This window comes from Danio rerio, chromosome 6 (genome assembly GCF_052040795.2).
Source record: "Danio rerio strain M-AB ecotype USA chromosome 6, GRCz13ab, whole genome shotgun sequence".
Lineage (NCBI taxonomy): Eukaryota > Metazoa > Chordata > Actinopteri > Cypriniformes > Danionidae > Danio > Danio rerio.
In genome coordinates this window covers 51,310,536-51,332,336 of record NC_141026.1, presented here as the reverse complement: position 1 = coordinate 51,332,336, position 21,801 = coordinate 51,310,536, and the positions used below count along the sequence as shown (strand labels likewise).

General features: G+C 35.9%; 1 protein-coding gene across 1 annotated transcript in view; it reads left to right on the top strand.

Annotated features, from left to right (window-relative positions):
* LOC147843646 (uncharacterized) overlaps positions 1-21,801 on the top strand; it is a 123,571-nt gene that overhangs the window by 93,027 nt on the left and 8,743 nt on the right. Inside the window, exons 5-10 of the mRNA XM_087256242.1 lie at positions 5,307-5,599; positions 6,154-6,208; positions 8,499-8,636; positions 8,769-8,867; positions 8,977-9,136; positions 16,973-17,047. Of these exons, the coding sequence (XP_087112368.1) occupies positions 5,307-5,599; positions 6,154-6,208; positions 8,499-8,552 (402 nt within the window). The 3' untranslated portion in view covers positions 8,553-8,636; positions 8,769-8,867; positions 8,977-9,136; positions 16,973-17,047. The remainder of the gene's footprint in view (positions 1-5,306; positions 5,600-6,153; positions 6,209-8,498; positions 8,637-8,768; positions 8,868-8,976; positions 9,137-16,972; positions 17,048-21,801) is intronic.

The window sequence follows — 21,801 nt, the reverse complement described above, 5'->3', positions numbered from 1 at the left end:
CACCGTGCCTTCGCAAAACATGCGGCGCAAGCTAAACATGGGTCGCAAAAATAGAAACGGTGTCTAAAATAGAAATGTCACGAAAAAAATCGAAAATGTGAAGTGTGCACAAAAACATGCGACACAAGCTAATCATGTGTCGCAGAAATAGAAACGGTGTCTAAAATAGAAATGTCACGAAAAAAAAACGAAAATGTGAAGTGTGCACCAAAACATGCGACGCAAGCTAATCATGTGTCGCAGAAATAGAAACGGTGTCTAAAATCTAAATGTCACGAAAAAAATCGAAAATTCGAAGTGGACGCAAAACATGCGACACAAGCTAAACATGTGTCGCAAAAATAGAAACGGTGTCTAAAATAGAAATGTCACGAAAAAAATAAAAAATGTGAAGTGCACGCAAAACATGCGACACAAGCTAAACATGTGTCACAAAAATAGAAACGGTGTCTAAAATAGAAATGTCACGAAAAAAATCTAAAATGTGAAGTGTGCACGCAAAACATGCGACACAAGCTAAACATGTGTCGCAGAAATAGAAACGGTGTCTAAAACCTAAATGTCACGAAAAAAATCAAATATGTGAAGTGCACGCAAAACATGCGACACAAGCTAAACATGTGTCGCAAAAATAGAAACGGTGTGTAAAATAGAAATGTCACAAAGCTAGGGTGCTATGATCGGTCAGGTTGCCTTGTGTGCTCTGACTGGTCAGTTGGACCCTGGGTCCTCTGGTTGGTCAGGTGGCCGTACGTGCGCTTATTAATCTGAAAGCTGATGTGCTCTTCATGGGCCGTACGTGCGCTGATTAATCTGAAAGCTGATGTGCTCTCTTGATCGACCGGTTGGCCTGGGGTGCTCTGATTGGTCAGGAGGCAGCTGTGTGCACTGGCTGGTCAAGTGCCTTACACCGTGCCTTCGCAAAACATGCGACGCAAGCTAAACATGTGTCGCAAAAATAGAAACGGTGTCTAAAATAGAAATGTCACGAAAAAAATCGAAAATGTGAAGTGTGCTCAAAAACATGCGACGCAAGCTAATCATGTGTCGCAGAAATAGAAACGGTGTCTAATATCTAAATGTCATGGAAAAAATCGAAAATTCGAAGTGCACGCAAAACATGCAACACAAGCTAAACATGTGTCGCAAAAATAGAAACGGTGTCTAAAATAGAAATGTCACGAAAAAAATTAAATATGTGAAGTGCACGCAAAACATGCGACATGAGCTAAACATGTGTCGCAAAAATAGAAACGGTGTGTAAAATAGAAATGTCACAAAGCTAGGGTGCTATGATCGGTCAGGTTGCCTTGTGTGCTCTGACTGGTCAGTTGGACCCTGGGTCCTCTGGTTGGTCAGGTGGCCGTACGTGCGCTTATTAATCTGAAAGCTGATGTGCTCTTCATGGGCCGTACGTGCGCTGATTAATCTGAAAGCTGATGTGCTCTCTTGATCGACCGGTTGGCCTGGGGTGCTCTGATTGGTCAGGAGGCAGCTGTGTGCACTGTCTGGTCAAGTGCCTTACACCGTGCCTTCGCAAAACATGCGGCGCAAGCTAAACATGTGTAGCAAAAATAGAAACGGTGTCTAAAATAGAAATGTCACGAAAAAAAACGAAAATGTGAAGTGTGCACCAAAACATGCGACGCAAGCTAATCATGTGTCGTAGAAATAGAAACGGTGTCTAAAATAGAAATGTCACGAAAAAAATAAAAAATGTGAAGTGCACGCAAAACATGCGACACAAGCTAAACGTGTCGCAAAAATAGAAACGGTGTCTAAAATAGAAATGTCACGAAAAAAATCTAAAATGTGAAGTGTGCACGCAAAACATGCGACACAAGCTAAACATGTGTCGCAAAAATAGAAACGGTGTCTAAAATAGAAATGTCACGAAAAAAATCGAAATAGTGAAGTGTGCACAAAAACATGCGACACAAGCTAATCATGTGTCGCAGAAATAGAAACGGTGTCTAAAATCTAAATGGCACGAAAAAAATCGAAAATTCGAAGTGCACGCTAAACATGCGACACAAGCTAAACATGTGTCGCAAAAATAGAAACGGTGTGTAAAATAGAAATGTCACAAAGCTAGGGTGCTATGATCGGTCAGGTTGCCTTGTGTGCTCTGACTGGTCAGTTGGACCCTGGGTCCTCTGGTTGGTCAGGTGGCCGTACGTGCGCTTATTAATCTGAAAGCTGATGTGCTCTTCATGGGCCGTACGTGCGCTGATTAATCTGAAAGCTGATGTGCTCTCTTGATCGACCGGTTGGCCTGGGGTGCTCTGATTGGTCAGGAGGCAGCTGTGTGCACTGGCTGGTCAAGTGCCTTACACCGTGCCTTCGCAAAACATGCGACGCAAGCTAAACATGTGTCGCAAAAATAGAAACGGTGTCTAAAATAGAAATGTCACGAAAAAAATCGAAAATGTGAAGTGTGCACAAAAACATGCGACGCAAGCTAATCATGTGTCGCAGAAATAGAAACGGTGTCTAATATCTAAATGTCATGGAAAAAATCGAAAATTCGAAGTGCACGCAAAACATGCAACACAAGCTAAACATGTGTCGCAAAAATAGAAACGGTGTCTAAAATAGAAATGTCACGAAAAAAATTAAATATGTGAAGTGCACGCAAAACATGCGACATGAGCTAAACATGTGTCGCAAAAATAGAAACGGTGTGTAAAATAGAAATGTCACAAAGCTAGGGTGCTATGATCGGTCAGGTTGCCTTGTGTGCTCTGACTGGTCAGTTGGACCCTGGGTCCTCTGGTTGGTCAGGTGGCCGTACGTGCGCTTATTAATCTGAAAGCTGATGTGCTCTTCATGGGCCGTACGTGCGCTGATTAATCTGAAAGCTGATGTGCTCTCTTGATCGACCGGTTGGCCTGGGGTGCTCTGATTGGTCAGGAGGCAGCTGTGTGCACTGTCTGGTCAAGTGCCTTACACCGTGCCTTCGCAAAACATGCGGCGCAAGCTAAACATGTGTCGCAAAAATAGAAACGGTGTCTAAAATAGAAATGTCACGAAAAAAAACGAAAATGTGAAGTGTGCACCAAAACATGCGACGCAAGCTAATCATGTGTCGTAGAAATAGAAACGGTGTCTAAAATAGAAATGTCACGAAAAAAATAAAAAATGTGAAGTGCACGCAAAACATGCGACACAAGCTAAACGTGTCGCAAAAATAGAAACGGTGTCTAAAATAGAAATGTCACGAAAAAAATCTAAAATGTGAAGTGTGCACGCAAAACATGCGACACAAGCTAAACATGTGTCGCAAAAATAGAAACGGTGTCTAAAATAGAAATGTCACGAAAAAAATCGAAAATGTGAAGTGTGCACAAAAACATGCGACACAAGCTAATCATGTGTCGCAGAAATAGAAACGGTGTCTAAAATCTAAATGGCACGAAAAAAATCGAAAATTCGAAGTGCACGCTAAACATGCGACACAAGCTAAACATGTGTCGCAAAAATAGAAACGGTGTCTAAAATAGAAATGTCACGAAAAAAATCAAAAATGTGAAGTGTGCACAAAAACATGCGACACAAGCTAATCATGTGTCGCAGAAATAGAAACGGTGTCTAAAATCTAAATGTCACGAAAAAAATCATAAATTTGAAGTGCACGCAAAACATGCGACACAAGCTAAACGTGTCGCAAAAATAGAAACGGTGTCTAAAATAGAAATGTCACGAAAAAAATCTAAAATGTGAAGTGTGCACAAAAACATGCGACGCAAGCTAATCATGTTTCGCAGAAATAGAAACGGTGTCTAAAATCTAAATGGCACGAAAAAAATCGAAAATTCGAAGTGCACGCTAAACATGCGACACAAGCTAAACATGTGTCGCAAAAATAGAAACGGTGTCTAAAATAGAAATGTCACGAAAAAAATTGAAAATGTGAAGTGTGCATGCAAAACATGCGACACAAGCTAAACATGTGTCGCAAAATTAAAAATGGTGTGTAAAATAGAAATGTCACAAAGCTAGGGTGCTATGATCGGTCAGGTTGCCTTGTGTGCTCTGACTGGTCAGTTGGACCCTGGGTCCTCTAGTTGGTCAGGTGGCCGTACGTGCGCTTTTTAATCTGAAAGCTGATGTGCTCTTCATGGGCCGTACGTGCGCTGATTAATCTGAAAGCTGATGTGCTCTCTTGATCGACCGGTTGGCCTGGGGTGCTCTAATTGGTCAGGAGGCAGCTGTGTGCACTGGCTGGTCAAGTGCCTTACACCGTGCCTTCGCAAAACATGTGGCGCAAGCTAAACATGTGTCGCAAAAATAGAAACGGTGTCTAAAATAGAAATGTCACGAAAAAAATCGAAAATGTGAAGTGTGCACCAAAACATGCGACGCAAGCTAATCATGTGTCGCAGAAATAGAAACGGTGTCTAAAGTCTAAATGTCACGAAAAAAATCGAAAATGTGAAGTGCACGCAAAACATGCGACGTAAGCTAATCATGTGTTGCAGAAATAGAAACGGTGTCTAAAACGTAAATGTCACGTCATCACGATGGTTTGTGAAAAAACTACTGATTAATCTGAACGCTGATGTGCTCTTAATTGACACACACACACACAAACAAACAGCATCCATGCATGCTCACTCACTTGGGAGCGATATTTTTAGACCTCAGGGCGGCTCCCTTTCAATTTAGACTATAGCTACCGACCGCTCCCATGCTTTATTCAGAAATTTATTCCTGCACCGCAAGAAATCTGGTCGGCTCCCGCGCTGCAGCATCAGGAATGCAGACCTCCAGTTCGTGTTTACCTGGTCTTAGTTCTCGTTCAGTTGAGAAATAATGTGTGCTCTGACTCCGTCAGAAATACTGCCAAATGTCAGGTCATTTGTTGCACGACTCTCCTTACCTCACTGTCTCTTTCCACACTGTCTCATCATGACAATCATGCATACGCATTTGTAGGCATTAAATAAATAATATTTGTTATTTATTACTTGTCCCCTATTTAAGTGCATTGCATTTTATGATGGTATAACAGTATTGAAACTGACAACGTTGCTATTTTTAGATCCCGCCGTATAACATATTACTGGCCAAGCCTAGTGCAAAACCTAGATCAACCACTGGATGTCAAACTTGCATACTGCACCTTTTAAAGTAGAGCCCATAGCCTTACACAAGAAAGGTGTTTCCTATTTATGGTATATTTTTTTCTGGCATTGACTTCAAATTAAAAGCTTTAGAAAAGTTGAAAGGGTGAAGATATCTTTTTTTCTTCTTTTTTTTTAATCCATTTACTATCACATCACTTTTTTTATTTTATTTTTTAGGCGGAAAATCAGTATCTAAACCATCTGGACAAAACCTTCATCTGCTCTCTGTGTGTCAGTCTTGGGTTGACATTGTTGAATCAGATCAGTGGGTTCAGCTGGAGCCATCAGTCTGTAGAGATGGAGGCTCAGAGATCAAGATCAGCACTCTGGCGGATCAATTCCAGAGCAGCAGGACCAGACTGCAATGAGTCAGATAGAGATGTCCTTCTCCACTACCGGGCAGTGAATGGAAATTTTCTCAACACAGTTGGAGAGGCCGTCAAACTCCTCAGCCACACAGATGAAGGAATGTCTTTTCAATCTGTTCAGCTTAGCCGTTTTCATGCCTCTACATGCGCTGTCACGTAAAAATGACATTCAAGCTCACATTATTAGCATTTAACAGTAAATAAAGCACATGAGCTATACCTGAGGTGATCGTTGTCATCGTTTACCCTGTTGTTTAGCTGTTAGAAATAGAAGCAGTTTCTAAAATAGAGATTTCAGGTTGGTCAGGGCAAAATCTCTCACCTTTTAATGTGGGGATATCGTCAATCTTGTAACCTATACCTAGTTAAACCACCAGGTGTCAAACTTGCATACTATGTAAAGGTGCTGGTCATATAATTAGAATATCTTCAGGAAGTCGATCTATTTTACTAATTCCATTCAAGAAGGGAGACTTGTATATCTGTGGCACTGCTCGCGTGTAATGAGAGCCCAGGGTGTTCTGACAGTGGCCTTTATTATTGCTGGGTCTGGCATATTGCATCTTCCTTTTCCCACAGCTTGAAACATTTAGCAGAGTGTTTATTTGATTAAAATAAAATTTTTAATATTTATAATGTTTTATAACATTATACAGTTTCCATCACAGACTTTTGGAGATGTTTGGTGCCAGTTACATCTCAAATAATCAGGTAAAACCATATCACTGTCTCACATAAGTAAACGTAACAAGCATTTCAGGTAGTCATCTTGCACTTTGTGAATGATTTTCTGCTACTTAACTGGTTGAGCTCAAGTGCATCAAATGAGAGGTGATTTAAAAGGGGGTGGGAAATGTAATGCTAGAGAATATATGATTGGTCAAGATTTGATGAGAAACCAGTATGAATTGATGTGAAAAAAAGTCTTTAAACAGTTTTGGTGGAAGTAACAAACTGCTAGTGTTTAATGTTTCTATCAGTTTTATAGATATAATTTGTCACTCGTTGGAGCACACTAGCTCAGGGGTTCCCAAACTTTTCAGCCCACGGCCACTAAAATAATGCCAATAGCTGTTTCCATCCACCTATTTTTATGCACATTTTGGATATGCGCATAAACCGGTTGATGGAAACGCCATGATGTGCATAAATTTTGAAAATACGCATAAACATGTGCATAACCGAGTAGGATAAACTTTTTATTCTATAAAAATGTGCATAAACTACGATGGAAACATTTTTACCGCACAAATTTCAGTATGTGCATTAAAAAAGGTCATGTGATTTTGTTAAAAGAGATCATGTGGTGATAAAAATGTGTGTAAATGATCAAACCAGCAGGCTGTGCACACTGTTACACCATTCTAAAACACCTTCACCATTTCAGTATTAGTGTTATTATATTATTAATGACCTCCAGAATCAAGAGCGTCTGTGCTCCGCGTCTGACACCTTCAAACACCACCGTGCGTTCACTGCGTGTCAGGATTGCCTTCTGAGGCGTAAGTAATTTATTAGAAGAAGAAAAGATTAAAACAGCTTCTCCTACTGCAGCAAATTCTGTTTTTATTGTTGATATTTGGCGCCACTTTATCAGGAAGTGACTATTTTGTTCGCTTTGACTCATTGGATGGAAACGCTGTTTCATTTTTATGTCTTTTATGTGATAATCCAGATCGTTTACATTTTGGATGGAAAGATAGCTAATGACTCACAACCCCCACTATTTTTTAGGGGCGGTTAGAAACAAATGTTGAATGCAAGGTCTTACACACACCCTAATATGCCTATATAAACAATCATTCACAACGCACACAATAAAAAGTGTAATCTAAAAACTATATAATTTGTTTATAGTTTATTTAATTTAAAATTAACCTCACCTAATGAGACTGGTCAGCACATCGTTTGCAGCACAAGTCTATTCTTGTTTAATTTTTCAGACCACCACTTTAAGATCATTCTCTGTTAGGGTTTCCGCGGGGTCTTAAAGTCTAAAATTTAAAAATCTAAATTAAATGAAATTAAAATAAAGTCTTGAATTTGCTGTTCTAGGTCTTAAATATTTCATGATTTCAGCTGGCGGAGCGCACAAAATTTTTTGAGACTCAAGCGAACAGTTCGCGCGGCGCCGCAATTCATTTGAGTTGATTATGAATCACTTTGAAAAGATTTTGTCAAACAGGTTTGACTACATACACCTCCATGATCTAAAACTAGATCAACAATAATTCTTATATTAATACTATAGCATCCCGCTATGCATTGGCTGCACATCACTGATGCAAGTCTCCAGTTTCACCACATCCCAAAGGTGTTCTATTGAATTGAGAACTGGTGACTTTGGAGGCCATTTGAGTACAGTGAACTCATTGTCATGTTCAAGAAACCAGTCTGAGATGATTCACACTTTATGACATGGTGCATTATCCTGCTGGAAGTAGCCATCAGAAGATGGGTACACTGTGGTGCCAGGACAATATCCCCCACACCATTACACCACCACCACCAGCCTGAAGCGCTGATACAAGGCAGGATGAATCCATGCTTTCATGTTGTTGACACCAAATTCTGACCCTACCGTCTGAATGTAGCAGCAGAAATCGAAACAGGTTTAATTTCTTACCAGTGAAATGTAGGGAAATGAGATTTAGGAAATTATTTTTGAAACATTAAACGACACAGAAAAAATGTAAGGTGACAAAAATGAGCAAAAAAACTATTTGTTTATTGGGAAAAAACATGTGGTTTCCATATATAGTTTAATCAGAATTTATGTACAGTTGGGTTTGAAAATCATATTTGTTTGCCAAATAAGCTTGAAGATACAGAATCAATTTAATCAAGTTATATGGTTAGAAAAGATTAAATTACCGCAATTCTCATTAGATAACTGTGTAGGTCTGTTGACAGACATTTATTAAACTAATTATTTGTTTGCCACTATTTTGTCAGTTGTACTATTCTGTGGACTTTTTTGCATCCTCCTTTTTCTTTTTAGGAAGTAAACCTCCTGTCATCCTGGTCAACTCTTTCTTGTCTGCGAAGTGATTGATACCAACACTGTATGTAAGACCAGCTCTGTTGTTGGAGTGCACAAAACTGAAGAGGAAGGAAAAAACATAAAAAAAACAGACAAGTTCAGATATTTCTATTTTTCTTCAATGTGATGTTAGCTGTTATTCATCACCTGAAAGTATGCAGAAAGAGGTTCTTGCGTTTCTCGTGCTCCTTTTCACTTTCATTCTGTCGATTAAACTTCTCCTTAAAGGGGCCAAACATCAGGTGGGCGTGGCTAACAGGGTGGGTGTTGACATAGTCTTGAAAGGGATTGGCTAATATTTGTCGCTCCTCAGGAAACTCTTCACAGGTAAATCCTAAATACACAACACCTTAGTCAACATTTAATAGGATGAGCTGTAATCAGAGGCAGAAAAAAGCATTTCTTTGATTGTGTGTTTTCTCCATGTTACCTGCAGGTGGAGTGAAAATATCAGGCTCAGTTTGTGAGCTGAAGTCGCTGTACTCAATGCTGTATTTGTCATTGTGGGATCCCAGAAGAGAGTTGAAGCCCTCTATCTCAAAGCGTTGTGGTGTGACTGGAGAATAAGCTGCCTCTCCACGTGTGACCCACAGACGGTATGTATTCTTCTTATGGCCAGCCTCTTTGACATTTTTCCAGACCTCACACTGAACGCCTTTGCAATCCTCCATTTTCTCAAACTGCAAAACAGACAAAGATTTTATACACATTTGCAGATCATTCAGTTTATTCTTTATTTAAATTCGTCCTATTGTCTATAACATAAAACGGGTTCAGACAGCCTCTTTTTTACTATTTCTGCCCATATTTCATAATTTTTTTTTTTATTTATTCTGAATGGTTTTTGAGAGTTTATGAGCTCAAGGTGGACACGAAAAAACAAACATAGCTTTCATTAAGTGTTTAGAATGCAAAATCAATTAGAAACAGTGTTGTGGAAAGTTACTTTTGAAAGTAATGCATTACATTATGTACTCCACAAAAAAGTAGTGTTACGTTACATTTGAGTTACTTTTCTGTTTGTTTTTCTGATCTGGCTGAGGCTCTTTCAGAAATTTCAAGGTTTTTTTTTTTCTTATTATTTTTAATTAGAGGATCTCTACAATTAACAACCCACTGTATAACCTACACCAGGCATTCTCAAACTCTGTCCTGGAGGTCCGAGGTCCTAAAGAGTTTAGCTTTGACTTGCTTTACCACACCTGCAAGGATGTTTCTAGAAAGCCTAAGAGCTTGATTAGTTAGTCCAGGTGTGTCTGATTGGGGTTGGAGCAAAAATCTGCAAGGCACCGGACCTCCAGGACCGAGATGAAGAACCTCTGACCTACATCTTCATTTACCTTTCAAGAGTTCACACTTAGCTGATGATTTAATATGAGCTTGTTTGGCACGCTAACCCAGGAGAGAGCCCTGAGCTCAAGGGATCCTCAAGCCCAGGGCTCCCTCCCATTCATTGAGCAAAAGGGGAGCTTGAGCTTAGGTTGATCTCAAACTCCCTGGCTGTGGTAGCTAAGGAAACAGTTGAGGAGGAAGGGAGTTAGACGAGTGCCTGAATTGCTTAATCCAGGGGTGTCCAAACTCGATTTTAGCTCCAACTTTCTTCAACACACCTGCATGACTTTGCAGGACACATGCCCTCCAGGACCGAGTCAGGACATCCCTGGCTTAATCTGAAACTGGAGGACATGCGGGAAACCCACGAGGACATGGGGAGAATATACAAACTCTGCACAGAAACACCCACCAGCCTGGCGAGGACCAGGGCTGGCAGTGTTCTTGCTCTGGGGCAACAGTGCTAATCACTGGGCCGCCGTGCTGCCCGATCTATGAAAAGAAGGAGAAGGCGGAGGAAAAGGGGGGTTTCTTTCATACAAAGATAAATGTGGACTGAAAACTGTGGTTATTTATAGTAAATGGGGAATCATATGATTGGGAGATCATGGTTAGTTAGTGTCAAATCTCCAAAGGTTTACGTTTTTTAGTTACAAATAGCCTACTGATGTTTTGTTTATATATTTTACTTTAGCCTATTATTTGTGCACGAACATATCTAGATATAGTAATAAACATACAGTTTGTATGAAAACTAAATGTTTTGTCATCCTTACTTAAACTTATATTAGCAGTGATATCATTAAATGTGGGGAGGGGGCTTATAATTGTTTCTAGGGGAAAAGTGGGTCTCAGGCAAAAAAGGTTGGGAACCGTTGTACAAAATGACATAAAAATATTACTTTACAAATTGTTTTGTAGATATATCATCTAAACACTTACAAAAATATCCAGGTTAGTGAAATTCATATAAAACTGAATAAATATATATTTAATTTTACACAATTAAATAAAATGATTAAATGACTTGGTGTGGGCCTACATATTAAATCGCATTGTAAACAAATACTTCATGAAGAAAATAAATTAAAGTACCAGGGGCGTTGCGAGGGGGGGGGCTTTGGGGGCTTAAGCCCCTGATGTATTGTCAAAAGCCCCTGATCTCTTGGAATATGTTGCACTTAAATAAAATATGTTGTATAACATTTATTTTGTTATGTAAGTACTAAAAATTACCACATACATCACGAACATTCCACTTAACGCAGCGTTTGTGTCAGGTAATTAAACCGTCAGCTGTTCAGCAGTACCTGTTTCTACCGGCAGGTGGGAGTGGCTCTGTTGTCACATGGTGTTAAAAAAAATCCCGCCACTGCACATCATTCATTTATTATTTTGAGGAGCTGAAGCTAATGAGGTAATAATACAACTCTTTCGCGAAACTGAATAGTTTTAACTACTGATGAAGCTTGTTTACACAGTATAAAATGTGTGTAGTTTTGGTGACATAAAATAACTATAATCAGTAAAATGTGCATCATATCAATGTAAATACAAGTAAAAAAAAAAACGTAAATTGTACTAGCTTTCTAGATATGATATATTTATATGATATAGCAAGTCACATCTGTTTCTGTAATAGTTAAATCACAGTGAGTTTATGCATCTAGCTTATTATTAAATAACTATATTTTACTGTAACATGCTATGTCAGTTTGAATCAAATTATAAATCGACTTTCTTATGAAAATACCTAAAATGGTTGGAAGAACACACAGTTGAAGTCTGAATTATTAGCCCCCGTTTATTTTTTCCCCCAAATTCTGTTTAACGGAGAGAATATTGTTTTCAGCACATTTATAATCATAATAGTTTTAATAACTCAACTCTAATAACTGATTTATTTTATCTTTGCCATGATGACAGTAAATAATATTTGACTAGACGTTGTTTAAGACACCTCTATACAGCTTAAAGTGACATTTAAAGGCTTTAAAGGCAGGTTAGGGTAATAAGGCAAGTTATTGTATAACGATGGTTTGTTCTGTAGACTATAGGAAAAATATATAAAATCTTAAAGGGGCTAATAATTTTGACCCTAAAATGTTTTTTTTTTAAATATAAAACTGCTTTTATTCTAGCTTAAATAAAACAAATAAGACTTTCTTCAAAAGGAAAATATTATCAGACATAGGCTACTGTGAAAATTTCCTTGCTCTGTTAAACATCATTTGGGAAATATTTAAAAAAGAAAATAAAATTCAAATTCAAATAAAATTCAAAGGAGGGCTAATAATTCTGACTTCTGATAAAACATTTATTGTTGCAGTCGTGTAAATGATCAGTTAAAGCCTTTTTATTTTTATTCAGATCGTATTTTTATTCTACTACAGCAACAGCTGGATGCCTTCATCCATATTAGGGATTTCCTAGAATGTTCTACTACTTTTGTGAAGAATATATATGGAATTTCTGCTCAAGTATGAATAAAACAGGCATTACATGCATTTAAAGTGCTACAATGCCCACATCACCCTATTTTGAGGAAAACTGAAAAAAAAAAATCCCTCTGAAGAAATTTAAAGTAAACATATTTCTAGCATATAGATCTTTATTTTTATTTTTTGTAGCCTTAGCTAGCCTACTATTTTTGATAGAATTGTTATTATGTAAAAAATAGTAGCCTATTGAATATCGATATTTTGCAAGGTATTGAATTTAGAAATTCCATTATTTTGACAACACTACACCTCAGTTAATCACTCTGTCCAAATGAACATGTTTGTAGCTTTGTATCACATTAGATAACAACACACTATAAAAATAAATCATATTTTCAGATTTGAAAACATGCAGAAAATTACATTTTCAAAAAACAGGGGGGTTCTTTGGGGCTAAGCCCCTTATCCCTTTCGACCCTAGCAACGCCCCTGTAAAGTACTACACACTTCAAAGCTCTGTGCATCAGGGATTGCTTCCTGCAGCTCTATTGGATCATCTTTAGTTCCTTTAAGCTTGAAACACTTAATATCACTGGGAGGAAGGACTGGTGTAATCTTGTAAATGGCACCAAGTCATTTCCAATCTAAAAGGTGCGCACTGTGCTATTACGATAGTCAATGCGACTTCTGTTCCCATCAAGATCGTACCAAGCTTCAAACGGCTCCTCTATATCAGAATGAGGCAAAGACAGCACACCGGTATAAAAGAGATACACGTAATACACTGAAAAAGAAGTGAACTGTACTGTAGTGATCTATGTAAAAAGGCAGAAATATACCTTTGACATGATACATCTTTCCAAAACAGTGAGTTTATACTCAATTAATAAACACTGCTTTAACTAAGACAAAAAACAAACATAATATTGCATACTTGCATGATGTTTAGTGCTAAACACATGACTCTTGCTTTTAAATAACAAGATTAACAGTCATTATTTAGTTTTATTTGACATATTCAGCACTTTACCTGCAGCACACACCAAAACCACGAACCCAGCTAGAAGAATCCACATTGTGTAGTCTACAGCAACCAGAAATTTAAAATTAATGAAAGCTTTTGATTTTAAGTAACACAAGTGTCCATCTGGGTTTAGGCTGAAAAGGCCCAGATTAATAGTTATCAAATCATTTTTTTCACGATCTTTGATTACCTTTGGTTTTTGTTTACCTTTCTTTGACATCCTGACCACAATGCAAGTGGGTTGGTATAAGAGCAATTCCATGTAAATGTCAACCTTGCCATGAAAAAAATGTAGTTTTAGTGAAACAGTGAAACCGTTTCTACTTTTTTTGTGCAAAACAAGTATTTGACAGTACTTCAAAAATGCTCAAATGTATCTGTCAGTGCTTTCAAACTATTATATATCACACAAGTGGCAATTTCACATCTGTCACGAGCGTAACAGAGAGGTCTCACATACATAATGGATATTTTTCCTCATAAATGCAAAACTGTTAAATAACATAAATCAATCATGTTGGTTCTATAGTGAGCCGACTCGTATCCTTTTGCTTGGCATTATTTTTCTGGCTTGTGCAGTTTAATTCACAGAATTTCTACATATTATGTTATATACAGCAAACTCGCTGACTTTTGGTCACATCCCTAACACATGTTTGTTTTCCTCACAGAACAAAATTGTTGGCATCCAAAGACTTGTAGGCCTTTAACTTCTCTCATGTAAGATAACTTTCTTGTAAAATAACTCATTGAGTTTCAATGAGATGCTTTGCCATTTCGTCTTATCCAATATCCATTGGGAGGGTGCTATCGCAAATGGACCAATCACACAAACGCCGCTCACTTTAGCGTTAATTTTGCTGACTAACTTTGCTTATCACTGGGTGCCAAGCTGTTATAATACGCTGAAAGCATTATAAAAAATAAAAAGTATACAATATGTAATAAATATAACTTATCTCGAAGACAGCAAACTCTGTACCGCATCGGATGTCATTCCTTCGCTGTAAATGCTAGCGCTCTCAGTTTTTTTCTGCAACCTAACTGCGAGCGCATCTTGAATGTTTACACATGGTAATTCGTCTTTTGGCACAATTATGCATTCACAATGGTATGGACCATGGATTGTCAAATGTTTATTTATATTGTCTATGAAATAATTTATTAACATTATTATTTTATAATACAGATCAGAGCGAACTATTTTTCAGTAGGCTATTAATGTTTCCCCCTACACCTTTGGGGGGATCAAGCTTTAAGACCAATCCCCCACAAACCCCCCCTGTAATTCTGTTTAATAGACGTGTACATATAACACAACAACTATAGTAACATAAACCAATTACCCTTACTGAACTGAAGTTTTCTACAACTGTATAGGCCTACAGTATATTGTACACTACAGTTTACTGTAGTAAAAACTAAAGTAATCTACAGTATTTGTCACAGTTTATCAGCTAACTTATTGCTAAGTGTATGCTGTAGTATAAGTGCTGTTAATACTGTTTAATACAGTATAGTACATTTCCCTGTGGTTCAGAAACTCTATATTTATAATAAACTACAGTATTTGATTTCATATGGGTCTTTACCTTGTTTATTTCTGACTGTTCACTTGTATGTAAGAATGTTTTAATTTTACACAGCCTCAATAATGCTCAAAATGATAAAAACAGCTATTAATCTTTATTTTAATCTTTGATTTATTGTTATTGTTTGTTTGTATTTATTTGTGTTATTGGCTGTAACTTGCATATTTGTTTGTGATAGTATTTTTACTTTAATATTGGAAATAAGGAGTGTGAATAAAAAAGGGTGCTGCTAAGTGGCATAATTTATTACATTTACACAGTTCAAAAGAATAAACAACAATAAAATTTAACAATATCAAAATGGACTAATAAAAATATTTAACATAGAGCCACTTTTAAGGTTTTAATTCTGCCAAATTAAAAAATGAAGTCATGCATAAATATTGTAATTTCAAAGTGTGGTAGCCTATCGAAAAATGTATATTTCAAAATTTGTCTAAAGGTTTAATGCCACAGTTAGATGCCTCAGAGACAACACAAGTTCATAGCATTATCTATTTCAGTATGATCTGCTGTCCTTGTAAAGACTGAAATCAGGCCAGTGCAGATCTGTAAATCTGTCACCGCCCTCTTGTGGTTAAACAGTGAGTCTGCAATGCATTTAAACTAGGGAGTACTGGCTGCAACACAAATATTATGTGGGAAAAAATTATTATTGACTTTTATTTAATGTGAAACGCTCCAGCTGGCAGGTTTAGAGATAACAGTTGTTCTTGCATAAACTCCACACCACCCAGTTGGAGAATATTTATTGCTAATGTTTTTTTTTTTAGAAAGTAAAATGTGGAAACCACAGGGAGGCAGCAAACATGTAACCAATGTGAAGATCCATGCCAAGTTTCAAATTGCATGAGTTTGCTTACTTGATATAGAGGCAAATGCAATTATTGTGTTTGTGTTTAATAAATTATGAATATATAGAGTTCTGGGCTTTAAAACAAACTGTAATAATTGTATTACAAAAACCCTGTGTGCCTTACATTTTTAAGCTGAATCAAATTAATCATATGAGTCTATTGAACTTCTATTATGTTAACCAGACTCAAAACTGCTTGCATAACTTATAAAAATAAGTTAGAACATGATTAACTTAGTTTAATAAGTTGGAATGAACTAAAAACACATGATGTCATGACTAGTTGTTCATAATTTTTTTTACCATGCAACAATATGTGTTATGATGGTTAATAATATGTGGTAATGTTATTTAATAAACACAGCTTGGTGTTCAAAGTTCAGGTTAGCTCATTTTTCTTAATATTTACTTACTTAGACATCATATTATATTAAAATCTAAATTTATGTTTAGATTTGTGTCATTCTACCAGAAATGTACAATTTTACTTGATGTAAAAAAAAAGTGACAGGTCCTGACCTTTATGCTTGTCCTCTTCAAAAAAAAATCATACAAAAACAAGCATGAAATCATACAGTTTAATGATAGAATGCATCCTTAATCACTGTCAGCTTCTCCTCCATCAAATCATGTCACTTCCTTTGAGTCGTAGCCTAAAAAGGTGTATTGAATTGCGTATTTTATGTCAAATTTAATGCAACTGGGCCATTTGTAGAATTTATTTATAATTTTATGTTTTTAATCAATTGATGTGAATGAGATACTCATGAAATAATACTTTTTTTAAGGTACTTTATAAAAAAAGTACCCTTGCTCTTATTTCAGGGAATCTTTATTAAAATATTTATGGTTTTAGTCAACACAAATACTAAAAGTGCATTTATTTTATTTCAGGTAATGTTTTTTTTTTTTTTTTTACAATTTTATTGTAAGTTTTTAAATAATTTTTTGAATTAGCCCAAACATTAAATTGCATATATTTGCAAGCTATAAAAAACGCCAAATGCCAAGACCAACAATTATTAAATCTTATAATCTGATAATCATTTTATCTTATGATTTCGAAAGTATTAGAGCAAAATACAAAACTCATTGCATCATTCATCCAGCGACTTTAGTTTTGCCTCACAATCCTTTACTCGTGTTGTAAGATTAATTACAAAGGAATTTTCCCTTCTTTTCCCCAGTGACGGAGCAGAACAATGAACAGAGAGGAGAGCCTGGATGGACAGACTGCAGAGGAGGAGAGTGGACAGTGGGAGGTAAAGCCTTGGAGATTAAAACAAGAAAACCTGATGGAACAATTTAGACAAACCATACCAAAATTATTATTGTGCAAGATTAAATGGTTTATAATAGTGATGCACAAGTCTTTATTTGTCATGGCTGTTTCTTTATAGGCAAACTGGCAGATTCGATACTGTTTTTTAATTTTTTTTGTCTTCTAAATTGCTTTTGGAAATATTAAATTAGAAATTAGATAATAGGGGTATAATTAAAGTATGAGTACAATACAAGAGTTTAATATTTGCTTATCCCAGGTTAAACTATTACAAAACCATCAACAATTAACAAAGGGCAGATTCCGATAGAGATTTTAAAATAAGAGACGTATGATATGCAATCTTACGGCAATTCATAACTTTTTGATTTAGTGCTTAATTCGTTTGAATTTGCACGTTCTAATTCATACAATTTAGTACGATTTGCTCATCACCCAATGACGTTTGGGTTTAGGGGCGGGGTTAGGTGCCACGCCTCCTTTTTTAAAATCATACATTTTCATACAACTGAACTCGTACGAATTAGCTACTAAACTAACAAAACATAAAATGTGTTTTCTCGTGAGATTAGGCTGGACGTATGATACATAATTTGCTTATTAAAGGTTAAAGCTTTACACATTTAAATTTTAACATTGCACTGTGCTGTAATCATGATCCACACAAAGTAAAGCATAATGATCTGAGTTTAACTTTGTGAAATTAGGCTACACGTACAAATCAAAAACAGCAGACAGGCTAGGTAAAAATGCTAAATCGCTCTTTGCCAGCAGGGGGTGCTCTCAGAACCGCAGGAATAATGGCAATTCCTTGGTTCTAAACAAAAAATCTAAGTATTTTATAAGGATAAACTAAAAAGAAAATTAAGTCTGATCTTTTCTAATGTTACTTTCATCAAGCCTCCAATGCCTAATTTAATATTTGGGTTTTTCTTTCAGTCATTTATGAATCGGGAATGGAGTGCTGCTCTTCAGGTGCTATTCATGTTTTTTTCCAGTATGTTTTTTAAATGCTATCATCCACACTTAATATTAAGTCAACATATACACAAGTGTATTTAATGAAGCACATGCACGATACATTATAAAGTTTACTGTGTTATTTGGCTTACAAGGAGCTTTAAATGTATTCTATCTTTTAGGTGTGGAGATTTTTATTGAAGAAATAATAATAACTCCTACAAATTTATTACGACTTTATGAAACATGTAAAATTCCAGGTGTTATCTAAACTTGAGCTATAATAAAAACTACCCAAACACAAAAGTATTATCCATACAGTTTTTTTTTTATTTAATGTTGAAAACATCACAAGATCACAAAACTATGAAATAAAGGAAAATCAATAGTTATACAGGTGTTCAAATATTTAAAGATATTTCATTTCATTTGAGTAGAGTTAACATTATAACTCTCAATGGAATGCAAAAGACAAGGTTTATTTAACAATTCTATTTGTCTAGCTACATTTTTCATACTATGCAAGGTTTTTTGACTATTTACAATTTTAATTTCCTTTTTTTGTAGAGATTTGAAACCTGGATATTCAAACAATGTAAAAGCTTTAAAAGCAACCCAGGTTCATTCTGAAAAGGTACCCTTATATAGATATCTGGAGAGCGCCAAATACATCCCAGGAGCTACATTTTTTGCAATTTTTCTTTTTTGCAAATCCACCAAAGGCCATGCTTTTTTGAGATCTCTGATTTCTCTGGCGAGTGCCTTTCGCACCTGCTGTTCTCATGTAAATCCACGAGAGGCCCCTGTCGGCTGTTGCCTGACCAACCGACCGATCAACCCACCCACCCACTTCTTTAAACCCAACTGACAATGTTTTGAAAAGCAATTAAAAAGTATGTCCCGTATCATTAATTTTAAAGACTAAATGCAACCATACATAGCTTTGGCTACATAATTCGTGATCTACAGATATTAGTATAACTTTAAAACTTTGTGTAAAAGTTTAAAAACTTTAAAAATCCTCTCCCCTTAAAGAATAGTTCAAGCAAATATAAAAAGTTACTCATTATTAACTTGCGCTAAAGTGAATTCAAACCTTTGCAAAGTTACTTTTTGTCTGTTGAGTACAAAAGAAGATGGAAAAGAATAAAAAAAAAATGTTGGAAACTGGTATCCATTGACATCCATAATAGAAAAATATATCCTATGAAAGTCAATGGTTACCAACATTTTTCAAAATATCCAACATCTTTTAAAATACTTTAATCTGTCCGGTCAGTTATTAGCGTGAAAAGAAACGGCCTCATACCATTCTATAGCGTTGATTTTAAAGACTAAATGCAGGCATACGTACCTCTGGCTATATAATTTGTGATCTCCAGAAATGTATATAGGGCTACGTTTTCAGAATGTGCCTATTAAAAAAGTCACAAGAGCAGAAGATTTGTTACTTTAACTTATTTTAATAACAGATTTTAACTTTATTTGTTATGTTATACATATTTTTAAGTTGACATTTTAGGTCAAATGTAAATTGAAATAACTTAATTTTATTAGATTCAACTTAAAAATGTAAAACAGCAGCATATTTATTAAAATGTAGGATTTTCTAAATAATTAATATAGTTTTAATTATATATCATTGCTGGAATAATGTTCTGACATACCATTTACAAACCTCTAGTAATATTCTATTTGTAAATATGAATGTTGATGTTTATTCAATATAAATAATGTCTAATAAAGTAAAAAGCGGTGCCAGCATTTGCCCATTTCCAGTTCCTATTTTTATCCAGTGGATGAGTGCATCTCCAGTCGGGATCTGAAAGAGTAAAGCCTTGCCTGGGGCCATTGTAGTTTTCAGTAGCCTTTCTCATTGATAAGGAGAGGCTCTTTGTGCTGATTCTTCAGAGATTGTAGCTTTTTTTTTCTGGATGCTTCTTGAATTTCAAAGGTGAAAGAGGTCACTTGATCTGCTGGCTCTTGTTAGGAGGGCTTCAGGACATGCAATAGCTTCAAATCTCTTCAGTGATGGAGTCAGTATGGTGTTTGTGTGGGTGGGAACAGTAACCTGGCAAACCCAATCCCCTAACTTATAATTTGTCTTATCTGTTGGACTTTCAAATGGTTTCCAAGTGATAAGCTTTAGATATATTGATGTGTTTTTAAGCTGCCAGAGAATTCTAGAAACCTAGCTGACATTATTCATTAGTCAGTTTGATTGGAGAGATCATTACGAGTGCTGTTACGATGTATTTTCTTTCCTTTGGGACACTGACCGTACCTTGGATTTAGATATTTTAACAAATGCCAATCAAAGTAATTAGGTCAAAATTCTGGATTAGATTTTAATCTGGATCAAATAGATCATTTAAAATATAAAGTAAACAAGACTTGAAGTATAATTTTTTTGGCAAAGTTTCAAGCCAGTAATGTTCGCATCTTATTTTTTACTTTTAATCATATAAATTATTTTTTTTGTGTGTTTTTTATATTGGTTTTTATTTAATTGTTTATTGTATTTATTAATTGTACAATCCCCTGCATTTTATTTTATTTTAATTTATTTTTTACGGTTGTTTATTGTACTTAGTTTAACCACAACCTGCCTTTCAGGGCCTTACTTTTTTATGTTTATTTTATTTTTCTTTACATATTTTATTTTATTTTTTATTTTTATTTAATTTAATTTCAATCATTTTTAAATTTATTTTATTTTTATTTTATTTTGCATATTTGTTTTACTTTTTATTCTATTTTATTTTATGTTTATTTTATTTTACATATTCTATTTAATTTTATGTTTGTCTTTCATGGCCTTACATTTTTTATTTTATTTTTATTTACAGTTGTTTATTGTGCTTAGTTTAGCAATAACCTGCCTTTCAAGGGCTTCAATTTTTAATTAATTTAATTTAATTTAATTTAATTTTAACAATCCTCTGGCCTTAAAGGGACTTCTTTTCTATAATATGAAAATTTACTGATTATTTCCTTACCTTCAAAGAGTTTCAAACCTTTATGAGGCACTTTTTGTCTGTTAAGCACAAATAAAGATATTTTGAAAAATGTTGGAAACTGGTAACCATGGACATCCATACAACACAAGCTCATCGTGAAAACATATCCTTGTATACATATCTGGATAGTGCAAGGTCTTAATTTGTGCCAGGACACCTTGGATCTGGCACCTGTGAAATCTGATCTGGCACCTAATTTTACTGATCCCCCTCCTCAACCACCCTCCTCCCCCATCCGCTATTTACTTTCACTTTCTCCTGCGACTCCCCAACCCTCTTCAATTTAGTCTGTGTCACCCCTCCGCCATCCAACAAGCTTTTCTTTTTGTGCATTGCTTTTAAAAATGGTTGTCGGTTGAGTTTAGGGAAGTTGGTGGGTGGGGGTATCAGTCAGTCACTCAGTTGACAGTGGCCTCTGGTGGATAACGTGAGAACAGCAAGCGTGAATGGCATTTGTGAGAGAAATTTAAGGGCTGATAAAGCATACACAGTGGCCTCTGGTGGATTCATGAAAATAAAAACAGCAAAAAACATACTTCAATGGACGTAATTTGAGAGCTCCATAAATGTATATTGGGGTGCATATCAAAAATGAGCCTGGGTTGCACCCATTATAGGAAAAACAAACTCCATGAAAGTCAGTGGCTACCAAAGTCAATTGGTTTTTCAAAATATCCAACATTTTTCAAAATATCTTAATCTGTGCTCAAATGAGGAACTCGAACAGCTTTGTGACAAGTAAATGGTGATTAAA